The following is a 15,686-nucleotide window of genomic DNA, read 5'->3' as shown; positions in this document are numbered from 1 at the left end:
AGTTGACCCGTATCTTTCAGATGATCAAAAATTTCTATTTACAGTTGGGTTTTTTGTTGATCTTCTTGTTTCATTTTGTTCATGTATCACGTATCCAGACAGCAGCGGTAAATTAATTAGACTGGTGCACATTTGTCAGCCTGTTAGCTTTTATCTGGCCACAGTACTGAAAGCTTTGAATACAAAATCTGTCTCCACAAGATCTCTTTGTTCCTACTACTTAGACTTCAGTGTAATCTGCAGTAGCAGTTTAAGTTTTTCATTTCCAAAATGGGGATAGTTCTAGGGTGAAAAACAAGGGATACAGGAGAGTTGCTGTGAAAGACATATTGAATCACTGCCCACACAGATGGCTGAGTCAAATAGTACACTAAAATTCAGTGTTCCTTGACAAATACTAATTCACAACCATTAAAATCTGTGACACAACAAGAGACGCAAAATGCTGTAGTACTTATCTCATGGGGAGTTTATTATATTTTCTTAAATTCTTAATTGAAAAATAAACTACCACATTCTCTTAGTTGTGTCTTTAATGGAGACTTGATTAAAACCCTAAGAACAAAAATCCCTTCCTCACTCCTAGACTCGAAGTCCGCATTTATTGTTACTATTTGCTAAGATCCAAACCATTCTTCCCAGTGCTGCAGAAGACACATGGTATGAGGAGCCCTTGCTTCAGGTAACACAGCCCAAGCACTACAGCACAGGCAGAAGCAGGAAGCCCGAACACATAACTAAGAATTTTTTTTGCTTAGTGCAGTCAATAGGAAATACAGGTTTCCAGGGTGTTTGGCTGTCAAAGACTACAGGAATGTGGTGGAGGTGAACGAAGACAACATATTAAACCAAGAGCAACAGGGAAGATGGCACCGGCAGAAGCAAGGGATGCAAACAAGCTGTATGCTGGCAGAGCAAGGAGACAAGATGCTCATGCAAGGAGATAGAGCTCATGCCCCTGCCACCAAATGTTACCCCATGTCAGGATCCCTCCTCTTCCACAAACAGCATTACAGTTGTTCCCTGTTAAGACTGTAGCAATAAGTTCTACCTTAAATCTAGCTGTCCCATGAAAGAAAAACACGATGTACAGTGGGATTTGAAGGGGAAAAATGGAGTACTTAAGGGATTTATGTCTTCTGGAAGAGAGGACAAATTTTATGGGCTGAGAAAGTAACAGGAAGTTAAAATTAGTTTAAAAAATTTAAGGACATAATCATCTAGTGTGATGACAATTTCTTTACAGAATGTTATTGGAGAGCTATTTCATGTTCCTCAAAGTCATCAGCCAACCTGTTTTAAAAATAGCTAGAATTCTCCACTAAGTTTTCCAGTTTCTAAATGAAACTAAATCAGAAGACTTTTAAGGCCTGGTGACAAAAGCTACCCTAATTTTCAGTTAAAGTCAATCTCTGACATACATCTGGAAGTAGGACTGCTCCAGGCAGAGACCTGGAACAAACTGTCCTTGGATTGGCCCTTGCACAGTGGCACTGCAAGAGCCATGGTGAAAGTAACTCAGCAAATCATGACTCTTGCACTCCTTTTGACAATTGTGCCTGGCTTAACAAGGTCCTTGCAAAAGGAAATTTTAAGCTTTCTACAAAAACATCGTAAAAAAGAGCTCACTAGAGCAGCAAGTGAAGCACAAGTCATATGGAGTCATCACCATTCCCTACACATAAAAGCCACATTATTGTATTTCTATGCAAGCTGGAACTGCCGCTAGCTGCTTTTTCCTGACATGACCTGAAAAACACTGAATAAGGGCAGCTTAATATGACTAGCACAATGGGGTGAATAACCCTAATAGCCATTTTATTCCTCCTAATGGTATCCTTTCCCCTCTCTTGCACCCCAGAGATAGAACTGGTGGTAAAAACCAATCAAAATACTAAGATTTGGGACCCAGATTTAACAATGGTTGTGAAGAATAAAATTAAATCCAAGTTCCTGACTTTAAATATTTTATTTTTAAAATCTTTCTATCTCCCCCTAGTGGCCCCAATAGCTTCTTAGAAGGAATACAACAGGCAAAATCCTGTTATCTCCAGATGCTCCCCTTCCTGAGGAAAATGAAGTCATTGGCCAGCCTTCATCCTAACCTGGGGCTTCACAATCAAGGAATAACAAACCTAACCAAAACGCTCACATGTTCATAAATAAGAAAAGTCTGATTTATGACAGGGGGTGGGAGGGGAGGGAGGGATTTGACAGAACCAGGTGTTTAAGCTACACACAGATCTTCAACGGACTTTCCTAGGAATCTGAACAAAATTAAAATGTCACTTTTAGGAAGCCTTATTTGGACACTCAAGGCAACATTGCTAAAAGCAGGCTGCCACCATGACTGCCTTCATTTTTAACTCCTTGGAACTCCTAGTCTGACCAGCTATCATTCCAGGTAAGTGCAAAAGCCATTTTGCATTTTACTGGTAGCAGAACTGATATGCATTTTTAAGAAATTATTTAAAAGATCTTCCTCCACCAACACGAAAACCTGCTAACAGAATTATCTCTGACAAATACACTATAGCTGCCTTTATAAACATAACTTCACTAAGAGATAATGCTCAACACACTCCTGAGCTACAAACTAATTTTACAGTCTGGATTTGTCTTTTAATACTAAAGTCCTGAAGTTCAACTACTAAATTCATATTGATGCCAAAACCACACTGTTTTTCAGTGTGTTAAAAGTATATATATATGTGTGTGTGTGTGCGCGTGCACGTGTATGAAAGTTTACTTCTTAATACCAGAATAGAAAGGAGTGACAAACACTGATCTGCCTATGCACGGTTTTCTATGGTTTTCTACCATTCTACCATGGTTTTCTACCATTCCTTCTGTTTTAAAGCCCAGAATGATAATGCTGTTCTCTGCCAAAAAATATTTGCAGGGATAAAATGTGAAGCCTACAGGTTTTCCCAGTAACAAAAATAGTCTAGAGGCAGAACTAAAAATATATTCAGAATTTTTCAAGTCTCAATACTAAACTCTTTCCATGAGATTGTATTGCTTCTCCGCACATCTAATGCTAAACATATAAATAGCAATTTAGGAACCCAACTTCAGGTACTCTGGTTCTGAAACTTGGGGAAGGCTTGAAAAGGAGGAGAAGAGAAACAGCAGTGGTACCTGCAATATAATGAACAAAAGAAAGATTTTGCAGTTCAGCTTAAGAAAGAAAAAGATTCATGCCTCACTTAAACCTTTCAAATGGAAATCATTTATGGGGCAGAATACAGTTTGCCTCAGGAAAATGAAACACAACAAAACCCACAGCAGTAAATCCACATACTTCTGTTGGATTTTGTGAATTTCACAAAGATCATACTCCGAACAAAGCTTCAGCTGCTGGATACAAAAAAAAAAAAAAAAGATACATCTTCAAATCAAGATAAGCATTTTATTTTAATGATAAAAATCACTGTGATGCACTTTGCAAGACATACAGATAGGCTAATTTTAACCACTTCAGGGGTTTCAATGATCATCTTAAAAACTTGCATTATTACTCTTGTTATCATTAGAAAAATATCACTATAGATACAGAAAGGAGAGCACTTAAGTTGTGGTCCCACATACTTCCTAGGTAATAGAGGCAAAAGCATAAGTTCCAATGGCATTTACAGTTTCAGAGGTATCTCACTGCCACTTAAAAAACCTAAAATGCAACATGCATGGTACACACACACACATTTTAAATATATATTGACACCTATATACTGGAAATTACAATTATATTTTTGTGAATTTGATACTCTCAGAGCAATGAATCTGAGTTATGCAGGTCAAAGTACATATCAGTATCAAACACATATGTATCTACAGAGTTGTTGAGACCTTATAGCTCGCTACATCTACCTGAAAGGAAGTTGTGAGGTGGTGGGTCAGTCTCTTCTCCCAGGTAACAAGTGATAGGACAAGAGGTAATGGCCTCAAGCTGCACCGGGGGAGCTTTAGACTGGACATTAGGAAAAACTTCTTCACAGAGAGGATGATCTGGCATTGGAACAGGCTGCCCAGGCGAGTGGTGGAATCACTGGCCCTGGAAATGTTCAAAACCTCTGTAGGTGAGGCTCTTTCTTAGTGACATGATTTAGTGGTGGTCTTGGCAGTCCTGGGGTAATGGTTGTACTTGATGATCTTAAAGGTCTTTTCTAACCTAGTTGATTCTATGAGTCTGTGATATATAACCTAATGATGTCATCCTGTTGCTCTACTGTATTTCCAGATATGTGTAGTGTTGCCATGTATTTAGAAGTACTGTAGTGAAATGCTATATCTGAATGGCATGGTGACTTTACAAGAAAAAATTGCTACAAACTTCCTCTCAGAATATGTAAATGAATTCTGCTTCCATTTCAGTGTTCACATTATATTTTGTAAAGAAGTTGGGGTTTGTGCGTGTGCATGATCTGGTCACCTGTAACACATTTTGGAGATTTTACCTGTCCAACCAAGCCAGCAGACTTTTAGCTGCTCCAATCAGATCCACTACCGATGTCAGAAAATCATTTGGTAATTTGCGGCTGGTCCTTCCATCGTAGTGACCACTCCTCCTCCTCCCAGTGATGAAGTTCTGCAGATTTTTGGCAGATGCATTCAGTTTGTGAGAAAGGGTTTTCAGATTTTCTGTTTCCAAACCATAGTTCTGCATTGAGAAAAAAAAAAAAAGACAAGAGAAAGTTAGCTTTGCATCTGAACATGAAGTACCGAGAACAGCAAGACTGCTCCTCTGCTTCAAAACTTAACCATTCCTAATAATTAGAGGGAGAAATACACCCACTCATTAATTTTTAAATGTATGGCGTGTTCTGTTTCTAAAGTGCATAAAAATGGAACAAAAGAAGAGCAAAATTATGAGTGATCCTTTAGCTGAAAAACATCTCAAAATGAAGAAAAAAACCTAGTGTGGAAGACTGACTTTCAAAGCAGTCCACCACTTTCAGTAGATCAGACAGTTCTCTCAGTAGATCTGATGGTTAGGGATCAGTCCCCTCATGTCTGTACTCACACCAGGTCCTGAGATCATGTTAGACAAGAAGGCCTGCAACTAGCATTAGTACATAGTATGGACACAGTATGACACCAAATCGCTTTTGCTGGTTTCTGTGAAGAAAATATGTTCATTGCCTTATTTTTATTCTTGTTAGCAGAAAAGAACCACTAGAATCACAGACTAGAGAACATAGTGCTACTCTGCCCAGTGTCTGTTGCCCTTTTAAAGTCAAGATGTAAACTATGCTTCCATTTAAGAGTTAATCCTTTAAACTTAAATTACGTTCCTCAGCTGCGCAGCAGAGACAGAAATAATTATGCAGAAATATTAACAAACAGTACTTGATAATCCTTCAAATATACAAATATTACTGAAACAGCACTAGAGAATACCTTAATTTAATGTTCAATTACAATATAATATAGTACCATCAATTATTCGCTATTTCTATAATAAATTTGCTTTCCTCACATATGCAAAGAATAACAGAGTTATTTTGAAAGATATTTTCTTTTGCCTTTGTAAAGGAATAAGCAAGCAATTGCACTGTACTGAGCTTAGTATTCCTGTAAAGATGGGACTTCTGAAGATACTCCTCACCTTAACCACATCACAGGGTTATAACACAGGGTGCTCCCACATTGTTCAACTGATGATGGGAAGGGCTGCTTTCTGTCAAAGGGTGGACCATTTTCTATCACAAATGATGATGAAGTAGGATGCAGAAAACCCCTCAGCTGCACACATAAAAATCTACTTTCTAACACACACTTTCCTCATCAACTTTCTTCCCAGACCCCCAGTTTGCCTCCCATGCTGATTTGTCCACAAGGAGAAGAGATGGGAGAAGGGATAGATTTGCCAATGCTAATTTGAGACCACTGAAGTTTATTTACCTTAGTCTTTTTTTCTGTAAGAAATGGGTTTGGGGTGTGTAATTATTTACAGCAGTTGTTATGCTCCTAATCCAAACCATCTACTAAATGAACCTAATCTCCTCTTTAATTACACAGGACTACGGGACCATTATACTGAAGCTAGCGGCAGTGATCCTCCAGCCCTCCCACAACATCCACTCCCAGGAAAATGGGAGATCATCACAGAAAAGAGAGGCTTCAGAACACAGTTTGCCATCTCCCAACCAGCCCTTCTCTGTGATTGTAAATCAAACACACTTTGTGAGGGAGACACTAAAAGCACATCTACTTTACCACAGCAGAGGATGCACTTTGGGACTCAGCTTAAGGTGGAAGCGACCATGCACTAAGTTTGTGCTTCAAAAGCTGGCACTGTAACTTCTGTGAACACCCGCACTTTGAGCAAGGAAGGATTTGCACGCATGTTTCTCAACTGCACAGTTTCTGCACAGGAGCTGTCCTCTGCCATCAGGTTCAGCTCCCATTTAGACAAATTGTGTGTCTGGGCAGTGACTTTCCCACCATGCAAATATTCAATAGTAGTTACACAAGAGATAGAGTTAGATTATAAATAAAAAATAAAAAAAATGAAAGCAACAAAGAAGGAGGGAAAAGTAGACCGTGCTTTATTATGCAGCCAAACTAGTAACTTACCAAATCAGTCCAAAGTAAAGAGATAGGCATCAGAAAAAAATAAATTTTATTTTGCTGTGGTTTTCTATGGCTGAGAGAGCATGATGGAGATTGAGGACTGGGCCAGAGTAAAAGTTGGAAAAAAATCGTAAAATCATAGAAACAGAATGGTTTGGGTTGGAAGGGACCTTAAAGATCATCCAGTTCCAGCCCCCCTGCCATGGGCAGGGGCACCTCCCACTAGACCAGGTTGCTCAAAACCCCTCCAACCTGGCTATGAAGACTGCCAGGGATGGAGCATCCACAGCTTCTCTGGTCAATCTGTTCCAGTGTTTTACCACCAAAAATACTGGGTTTGTTCTTATTTCACCCTGCTTCTTAAGCACCTAGCTTATTTTGACAAAATTAACAGGGGAAGAAACAAATTAAAGATAGTTTAGGTGAAAAATGTGTCATACAAAATGCCTTATAAAACAGACAGATCAATACCCCACTGTAAGCGAGCTCCGTGACACCTGCATGACATGGTGCTTACTTCCCCAAAACACAGGATGAATCAAAAGTTTATTCTACAACAGGAAAATAACCTGCATTTCTATATACACTTCTTTAGAAAATCAGCTCCTATAAAAGCTTAGTGGCCTCCTGTTAACATTTCAAGTGATAGACACCTGCAGACTCACTCTTTTTCAATGTCTTTTTTTACCATTGTATACGTGGAAAGGAAGAGACAATGTTAACAGATACAAAGTCTATTTTCACACATATTCATAAAGTGTGTGCTCTTTAACATTAAAAAAAAGGGACAAATGTAAAGCTTAAGCTACATACAAAATTCAGTCTTACATGGGGAATGGCTTCAGTAAAGCCTCCACCTGTAATATGAGGCAGACAAGGCAGGGAATGGAATATATTTTGGGGCAGCTGTGTTTATTGAAGCTTTTAAGTAGAAGAATCCTAAAACAGCAGCCAAGCTAAGAAATTCCGCACTCTGTTTATCACTAATATTTCTGGCCCACATTAAAAATTAACAAAGAGTTGCATGTTCTAATGTTGGAAAAAAGCCTGCTCAGATAATAACCACAAAATTTAATCATACTTTATATGCAATAAGATACTATTAATAATATGGCTTTCTTAGAAATGCACAGTTTATTTTCAAGCACCATAAGAAGATAATTGCAGGCAAAAAGAGACAATTCTTTGTTTCCCCTAGTCTACATTTAGCCAGCACTAACACAAGTTATGCTTTCATTAGCCAAAATAAATTCACAGTCACTGAAGGAACCACAAAGAAATCTCTGCATGCTTGTAGAGATTACAAGAAGCAAAGCAAGTCTATGCATTCGCTTTCTCAATGAGAGGCCATGGAGCAAGAATCTCTTCAGAGACACCCTGCCTCAACAGAAACAGCTCTAATGGAGTCTTTCTGGCAATCACAAAACAAGAACTTGATGAAACTAAGCTACACAGATTAATAGCTTGTCAGCAGGTGTTCCAACTAAAGGTGGTGGGAGCTATTAATAGGCATTTTACCTGCTAATTACTTTTCTGTGGCTTCACATGACAGTGTGAGTGACGAATTGTAGCTCTTTTCTTCACATGCTGACAAGCAGCAGCTCTAATCACCACTGAGCCACTGATGATGCTTTTTTTTTGGTAACGACAGCAAGACTAGTCCTTTTGCCAGGACATCCTTGCACCAGTCACACAGGATAGGAACAGAGTTCAGTAACCAAACTTTGGAAGTAAAGTGAAAATTCAGCTTGATCAATGTTCACCAGGTGTCCCTCCTCTTCCCCCAATTAAAATACGTATGTGTGTATATATATATTTAAAAAAAATAAAACAAAATCAGACCTCATTTTATCTCTTGTGCTAAATTCACTTGACCCTTTCTGGCAGGGAAGTGCACCTCACACTGCTGGTACAGCTCAAAAGCAAAGTGTTCCTAACTCATAGTGCTATCTCTGATGGCTGGCCCAGACAGGTTGTCTAGAAGCTGCTGAGACCTTTAGTTTAGGGTACTTTTATGCTGCCTATTGCAAATGCAAAGACAGATCAACTAACTAAAAATGCCAAGCTCAGACATCAAAAGAAGTCACATTTAAACACACTGCAATATGCAATAGAGACATAGCCACAGGCCCATTAACAAATAAAAAAAACCCTTAGAGCAGATGTCTTGATCACGACTTTATGTAACCACCAATGCCTCTACATCGCCAAGCACAAAGGACACAGCAAGTTCAATAACACTATTCAGCTTCGGCAAACAATCCAAGATTGAGAAATTAGGGTAAGGCCCCTCTGCCTACCTCCTTAAATAACTGTTACTTCTCTCTAGCCCAGAAAGTGGCTGGAAATCATGTGGAGAAAAAGGCATGATGTGACCATTGCTGGACACAAGTTGACAACAAAGAGACACAAGTTGGGAACCAACAATACTAGTGTAACACTGGAGCTGGGGGCAAAAGTAAAGTAAAAACAGTTTTCCAGGCAGGCAGACCAAACAGCAGTGCTAACATCGATTTCTGATACCCCTCTGGAGAAGGCAACCATGGCTGTAAAAACTACAAAAAGTAAACATTTATTTTTATTTGGCAAATGTTTACCATCACGCACACAAACATTGTTATTTAAAGAAGGAAAAAAATGGCAATGTTTTGAAAAGACTAATATTATAGTCTAGATGGATGTACTGGGTAACAAATTATGTGCAGTACATAAATTATGTGCAAAGAAATGTAACTTCTCAGTTATGCCTGACATCTCTCAATGATATGGGTAAAAATCACAAGGATTAAATCATAAGTTTTCTCTCTACTTCAACTTTTTAAAGTCTTTTTCTTCTTATTCACAGACTGAATGCAGGATTTTTAGGTAATAGCATATGACTGCTAAGAAAAGGATTTAAGATAACCTCAGACAAACGTAATTCTGCTCTTCACTCTCTTTCAGTGCTTTCATCTTCCATATTAATTTTTGAGCACCATTTCTGTATGTATTATTGCTTTTAAACAAGCAACCTGGAAACTGTAAAGTTCACAGACTCCTCAGTTCAGGGGAAAACTGGGGGAGATCTTAAGCGAATAATCAAAACAGGATCACACAGATACCACAGCACATGGCAGCCACTTCAAAACCATGCCTCAAAATTTGGGGCGGACAAAAATTCACCAAGAAAAGTTCCAATCTTTGTCTCCAAAGTTGTTTTTAAAATTAACAAAATGCATCTGAACCTCATTCTTGAAAACATTTGGCTGAACACATCCCACAAAGTATGAGGCAGATAGCTTACCAGCCCGAAGTTGCGAGCAACTGAGAGCACAACTTGTCATATGGAAGGTGCCTTATGTAACTTCATACCTCATCAGATCTGCCTACAACATATATTTCTAACGGCCCTTCCTCCAGCATTATGAAATGCCAACACTAAGGTTATCTCTCTTTCGAATAGAACTGACATATGGGGTAATTTAGAAGTGCATAACACATGATCCTTACACATCTGTTTCATAAACACGGAGTAAGTAGATAAGGAGAAAAAGCCGGACAGCTCAAATGACACTTGTATTTTACTGCAATTACTAAACATATACTGATTAAAAAGCAAATAGTTTCAAAGAGTACAAATATTTGTCCTAAATGTTTACAGAAAAGAACCTCAGGTGCATGATACTTACAGCCCTGCATAACCTAGGAAATATTCATAATCAATCACCAACATTATCCCCTTTCCTGAAAAATGCTCTTCTTTTTCTACAGCACAATCAAGCAAAAAGCCAAGCCCTAGTCATGCTTTGCAGCACTAATAGAGCAATTACATAAACTATTCTTCTTACTCTTATTTAATCAGCAGACTCTTCAAGACCAAGTGCTCATTATTTTTTTGTTTTTCTACTTAGTCATGTAATTTTGTCCCTAGCCAGCCAAGTACTCTTATTTATTTCTCCAGAATTCAAACTATCAGTTACGTATTTAGTTAAATGCATTTCACAAAGTCCTAAACAGCTTATCAGCAATTTAAAAAAAAAGCAAAAAAAAAAAAAAAAGCAGATTGCTGTGAATACACTACCTCTTCAAAACACATTATACTGCAACAGCCCTGTTTATCCAGTCTGCTTTTGACCTAGAGGGTTGAATTTGTAAAGGTCCCTGCCAACCCAAACTATGCTGTGACTCTGCGAACCTGGGTGTGTATTTTGTACTTGCCCAAATCTCCAAACAACCCAAAGAAAAAAAGCAACTAAGGAAATGATCTAGGATCCAAAACTGATTCCTGAGACAGTTAGGAAGAAGGACATTCACCATTTGCATGCAGATGTATTTACTGCCTTTGGCATACCACAAGGCTTTACTGCAGTTCTGTATAAAAGATCTGCTAACAACAGCAACAAACATTTTCAACATGATCTATATGAGCAATCAGAAGCCCTTTAACTCCTTAGCTTTATTGATTTGGTGATGGACTTCAGGATTTCTTTCTCTGCAGTTAAGTTAGCTCAGGCTGAAGACAGGAAGGCAGATGACATATAACCAGAACTTTAACTTGCAAAGGGCAATAGTAAAAAGGGTAAATAATTTTTGTGCTATGAGCATGCAGAATATTAACAATAAATCCCAACTCTAGCACATATAAATCTCCATTCCAAAATGAAGTCTTTCTCATTGACCACTATAATGATTAAATCTAATATTCACTATTACTGACAAAAGCAGCTTTAAGATCTGACTAGTGATAAGGGCAAAGTAAAGGATTTCTGTGTGAGAAATGCCATGAAGATGAAATTAAGGTAAAAGGCATAATTCTTATGAGAAATCAAATCATTCATGGGTAAAGTAGGTCTATTTTTTACATTCATTTGCATATAAATGTTTTGTGTTAGTGGTAAATGGTAAGCAATTTCATGCTGTTAGTGCAGACCAATGTTTTCTCTGCAAAATAATAATGCTATCTCATCTGCTTCAATCTTCCACCGTTACAGATTCAAATACACAGTGTATAATAGATTCCTGTGCAGTCAAAGCAGATTTAAATAACTAGCATGAAACCGGTACTGAAACCAGAACACTCTACAAAGCAAAAACTGTTTTGGGTTTTAACAAAACTACACAAATGCAGATTCCCCGAAGAAGGATTCTGCAAATTCACAGGGACTTTAATAATTCCTTTGTTTAAGGAAAACTTAAAACATCCAAAAGTTATTTTGAAGTTTTCTAAATATTCTTGTCTTCCCAGAAGAAAACATTTCCCACTTTAAAGTCTCCTTTTTAAAAATATTTGAAAATGCTCAGTGAAACTAATCTAATGTTCAATGAAGCTAATTTAATCTTCATGGAAACAAAACGTACATAATTTTTTGGAAAAGTAAGGCAAAAAAATCCCTTCATGCAGCAGGACATTGTGGTGATATATCGGGTAGACTACATCGTTTGCTTAAAGATTGAAGAAGAGATCTTTGGCTGTGCAGCCTTCAGTCTTGGTTTTCCCCAGGCAGTGAAGCAAAAGGTAGCATTTTCTGGGAAAAATACATCAAGGAGACATAAAATTTAGAGTCCATGGACAGTCAGCAAAATATGGTCGTACCCAGTTTTGATAAATGAAACTCCATCTCCTGACAAACAGATGATGGAAAAATAATTAGGTGCATTTCTTTGCTTTCTGCAGCCCAGGCGGGTATTTCGGGCACTACAAGACCTGCAGATGCACTCCAAACCTGAAGACTGATAGAGTGATGTGATGGTGTTATCTAAATAATCAGTTCTTCAGTATGCATTTCTCTTTTCAAAAGCATCACGTCCATCTTTCCTCAATTTACTTTCTTTTGGCATTGTTCATTCACACCCAGTTCTTAATGCAACCATCAAAGTAACAAGGCTGATCACATTTTATGTGTGGTTCAATGTCTGCTACACTGTTGTTTCATTACTGATTAAACGTAAAGACTCTTAAGCTAGCTTCACACCACACACTTACTGAAAAGGATTGTATTGAGTCTAGATCTGCATGGTAATTTTTATAACTGATGAACAAGCCTGTGTTTTATTACCTGGGAGTAGCCTGGAGAAAAAAAAAAATAATACAGTTTCTCCTGTATCTCTAGGGATGGACACACAGTTTCTGAGTTTAACACTTTTCAATAATTTTTGAGAGGTCAATTATTTTTTGAGATCTTATCAGCATGAATAAACATGCACGTCCACATCAAGTAGGAGTCTATGTGGTTTCATGCCCCCATTTGAATTGAAAGGAAAGGACAACAGACGTTCCTTGCTGGAAATGGAACAATTTTACAGGCACGTATCTGTCATGGTATCTCAAGGACAGATCAAAAACCATGCAGCAAACTCTTATCATCAATGAAATACCATCACAGACCTCATTGCTTCTTTCTTTAAAGCACAGAGAAGATTTCATTTATCTTGCCCTTTCTGACATACGGATTTTATAAAACACAAAACTGCACTGAGGCAAGATCATCTATTGAACATGCGCCCACCTTCACAGACTGAAGAAGAGAGGAAGATACAAGCCACATTAGTTACATAGCCCTCTCTCTCCTGGAGCACATTCTGCTCAGTGATGGTATGTACGCCCCCACCATTATCAGTGAGTGTGACCTGTAACAGCAATAGCAGTTGGGAAAAATCTTTATTCTTCCTTCTCAGAAGCACCACAGGAAAAGTTGTGAATCTCACCCCTAGGATGCTTGCTCTCCTGTTAAGAGCATGGTATATCAGGCTGGCAGCCGTGAGAGACTATACTGAGATGGATAGCACAGGCCACCATTTGTTCTCTGATAGCTAACACTGGAGGATCCATTTGTTGCTAGTGCTTATGACAGGAGAGGAATACCATGAGAGACCACAGCCAACTACCCACCTTCTATCAAAAAATCAATAAAGAACATCCTTTAAATAGTGCTATCAACCATAAATGGTTCCCAACTATTACTGTGGCAAGCAGTTTGTGTATTTAGCACTGTTCGTAGCCTCCACCTCGGTTAAGGCGGTCCCATGCTCTCTCCATACCAGCCAAATATGCTTTTTAAGGCTCTCCACTTTCTTCCAGGAAGAAAATGTTGCCCCATCAACTACAGACATGCAATACAAGCAGCTGGTTTGCCATTTGCCACATCCACAGCTGTCAGGGCAGAAACTGCAAGCAGAAGTTTATGCCATAAAAGTGCTGGGAAGTGGGGTGGGAAAAAAAGCAGTTCTTAAAACACATCAGCTACCATCACTGCGTAAGCTTTTTTTCATTGAAGGCAACTCTGTCTTGGAAACTCCTCTGCAGAGTGGGAGCAGGAATGTACAGTGGGAGGTGGTTCTGTTCCCCTCAGTTGCCCTCCCTGCCAAAAAACTGATTAGGTGGTCACTCACTAACTTGGAGAGAATGGGGAGAAGAATCAGAAGTGACAATACTTTTGTTTTTCAGTGATTAGTTTAAAATCAGAGATTATGCCTGCAGTGGAAAATTAACATTAATATTCCTTCTCCGTCATGCTGCCCTCCATCTCCAGTATCCATAAATAGAGGTTAACTCAGTCAGATCATACACTTGTAACTCATGCCAAATTCTATCACAAAACTTCTGCCAAACACCAATGAAACAGAAAAAAAAAATAAAAAATCAGATAATATTCATTTAAATACCTTGCATTAGCTGTTATCCTACACTGGAGAGTCATTGAATTGAAGTTTTCCTAACAATACAGTCAAGCATTAGAAGCTAATCAGAAAAATGGACAAGAACTAACCAGGACAGATACTTACTGATGCAGTAAGAAAAGGAAAACCTGTAAGTACAGGGCCAGTATAGCCAGAAGAATTGCCTCTGAATTAAATTTCCTAAGAGGTTTATCTGATTAGTGAACAATAAATTCAAATTAAGTCCACTAAAATCAATATAACAATCACATATTTTTATCCCTAAGGAGCCATCAGGAGCCAATAGTGAGGCTGCAAAAACCTCAGCTTAAATCAGAAGCTGTGATCTGACGCATGCTATTGTGTTTCAGTGATGAAGTTTTCCTTAAGACAAACTCAAAAAAGCAGCCAACGCTACCTGTGCAACATGGACCAGGAAGGTAGAGACTCGCTGCATAAATTAAGCATGCAGTGCCAGCTTTCACTACAGATGCTTTATTTTATATTCAACCTCGTTACATGCACTTTTGCCTAAGATAACAGAGCTACAAAGACAAGTTGTGTTTGTTTGTCTAAAGATAACATCTGTAATTATATATCCAGGGGAAAAAAATAAATTTCAGCTAATAAACAGGAGTGGGTTTTTTTGTGAAAATAGGTTATTTTAAAAAGAGCTGTAATCTGTCCCCTTGTGTGCCCCGGAGGAATGGTCATCACTGTTCACCCTAACTTAGATTTTGTCTCAGTTAATTAAAATATTTACTATCTTGTTGCCTTCTGCACGGCCTGATGAGAAAAGTATTTTGTGAGTAAGTCTGTTCCCTTCTATATGAGTAGCTTTTTTTTTTTTCAAGATTGCATACTTTCCATTATTAAAAAAACAAATAGATGAGTTAACTTACTGCACTAAGCCACTTTGCAATGTTATTAGAAATACTGCTCTAAAGAAGAGAACCTAAGATGTGTTTAAAACCAAATGTCTTCCCATATGGAAAAGCTTTCCCTCTTCTCCGCAATTATTTTCCCCCTCTACTTCTGCATATTTTTTTTTCTCTTCATAACCCCTCACATCTGTCTCCTAAAGATGTAACATCAGACTATGCAGCAAAGCTGCTGCATACTGAAATTCCACAAGCCTTCTTCTGAAGGGCCTTTCAGCCTACCATCTTTGATTGCCTCTACTGGGATTCAGCTTTCTTAGAGCTGCTTCTAAGGCTTGGAAAAGCAGCATGCATTAAAAATCCACAAAACACCACTTTATGCAGTTAAGTACATCTTACCAGAGCTGTTTACAATCCTTCCTACAGTGAAGAATGCAGACAGTGTGCCCAAGCTATCACTAATGTTTACAGTCACACATTAAAGGTTCATTAAGAAGGGTGAAGTCAGCATCACACCTCTCACCAAGGGTATAATCCCGGTTATGCATGACACGACCTGACTGAAAAAACATTACCAAAATCCCACTATATGCT

At 38.4% G+C, this 15,686-nt stretch overlaps 1 protein-coding gene across 7 annotated transcripts in view; it reads right to left on the bottom strand.

Moving 5' to 3' along the window:
* The window catches only part of CNKSR2 (connector enhancer of kinase suppressor of Ras 2), a 212,526-nt gene that overhangs the window by 160,571 nt on the left and 36,269 nt on the right, over positions 1 to 15,686 (bottom strand). For all 7 annotated transcript variants that reach the window (XM_061364565.1, XM_061364567.1, XM_061364564.1 and 4 more), the window contains exon 3: positions 4,458 to 4,660. In XM_061364565.1, coding sequence (XP_061220549.1) covers positions 4,458 to 4,660 — 203 coding nt within the window. The remainder of the gene's footprint in view (positions 1 to 4,457; positions 4,661 to 15,686) is intronic.

This window comes from Neopsephotus bourkii, unplaced genomic scaffold, assembly GCF_033783945.1.
Source record: "Neopsephotus bourkii isolate Nb327-2 ecotype Australia unplaced genomic scaffold, CSIRO-AGI_Nbou_v1 NB_1234, whole genome shotgun sequence".
Classification (NCBI taxonomy): Eukaryota; Metazoa; Chordata; class Aves; order Psittaciformes; family Psittacidae; genus Neopsephotus; species Neopsephotus bourkii.
Note: the sequence above shows the minus strand (reverse complement) of the source record. Positions and strands in the feature narration are given on the sequence as shown.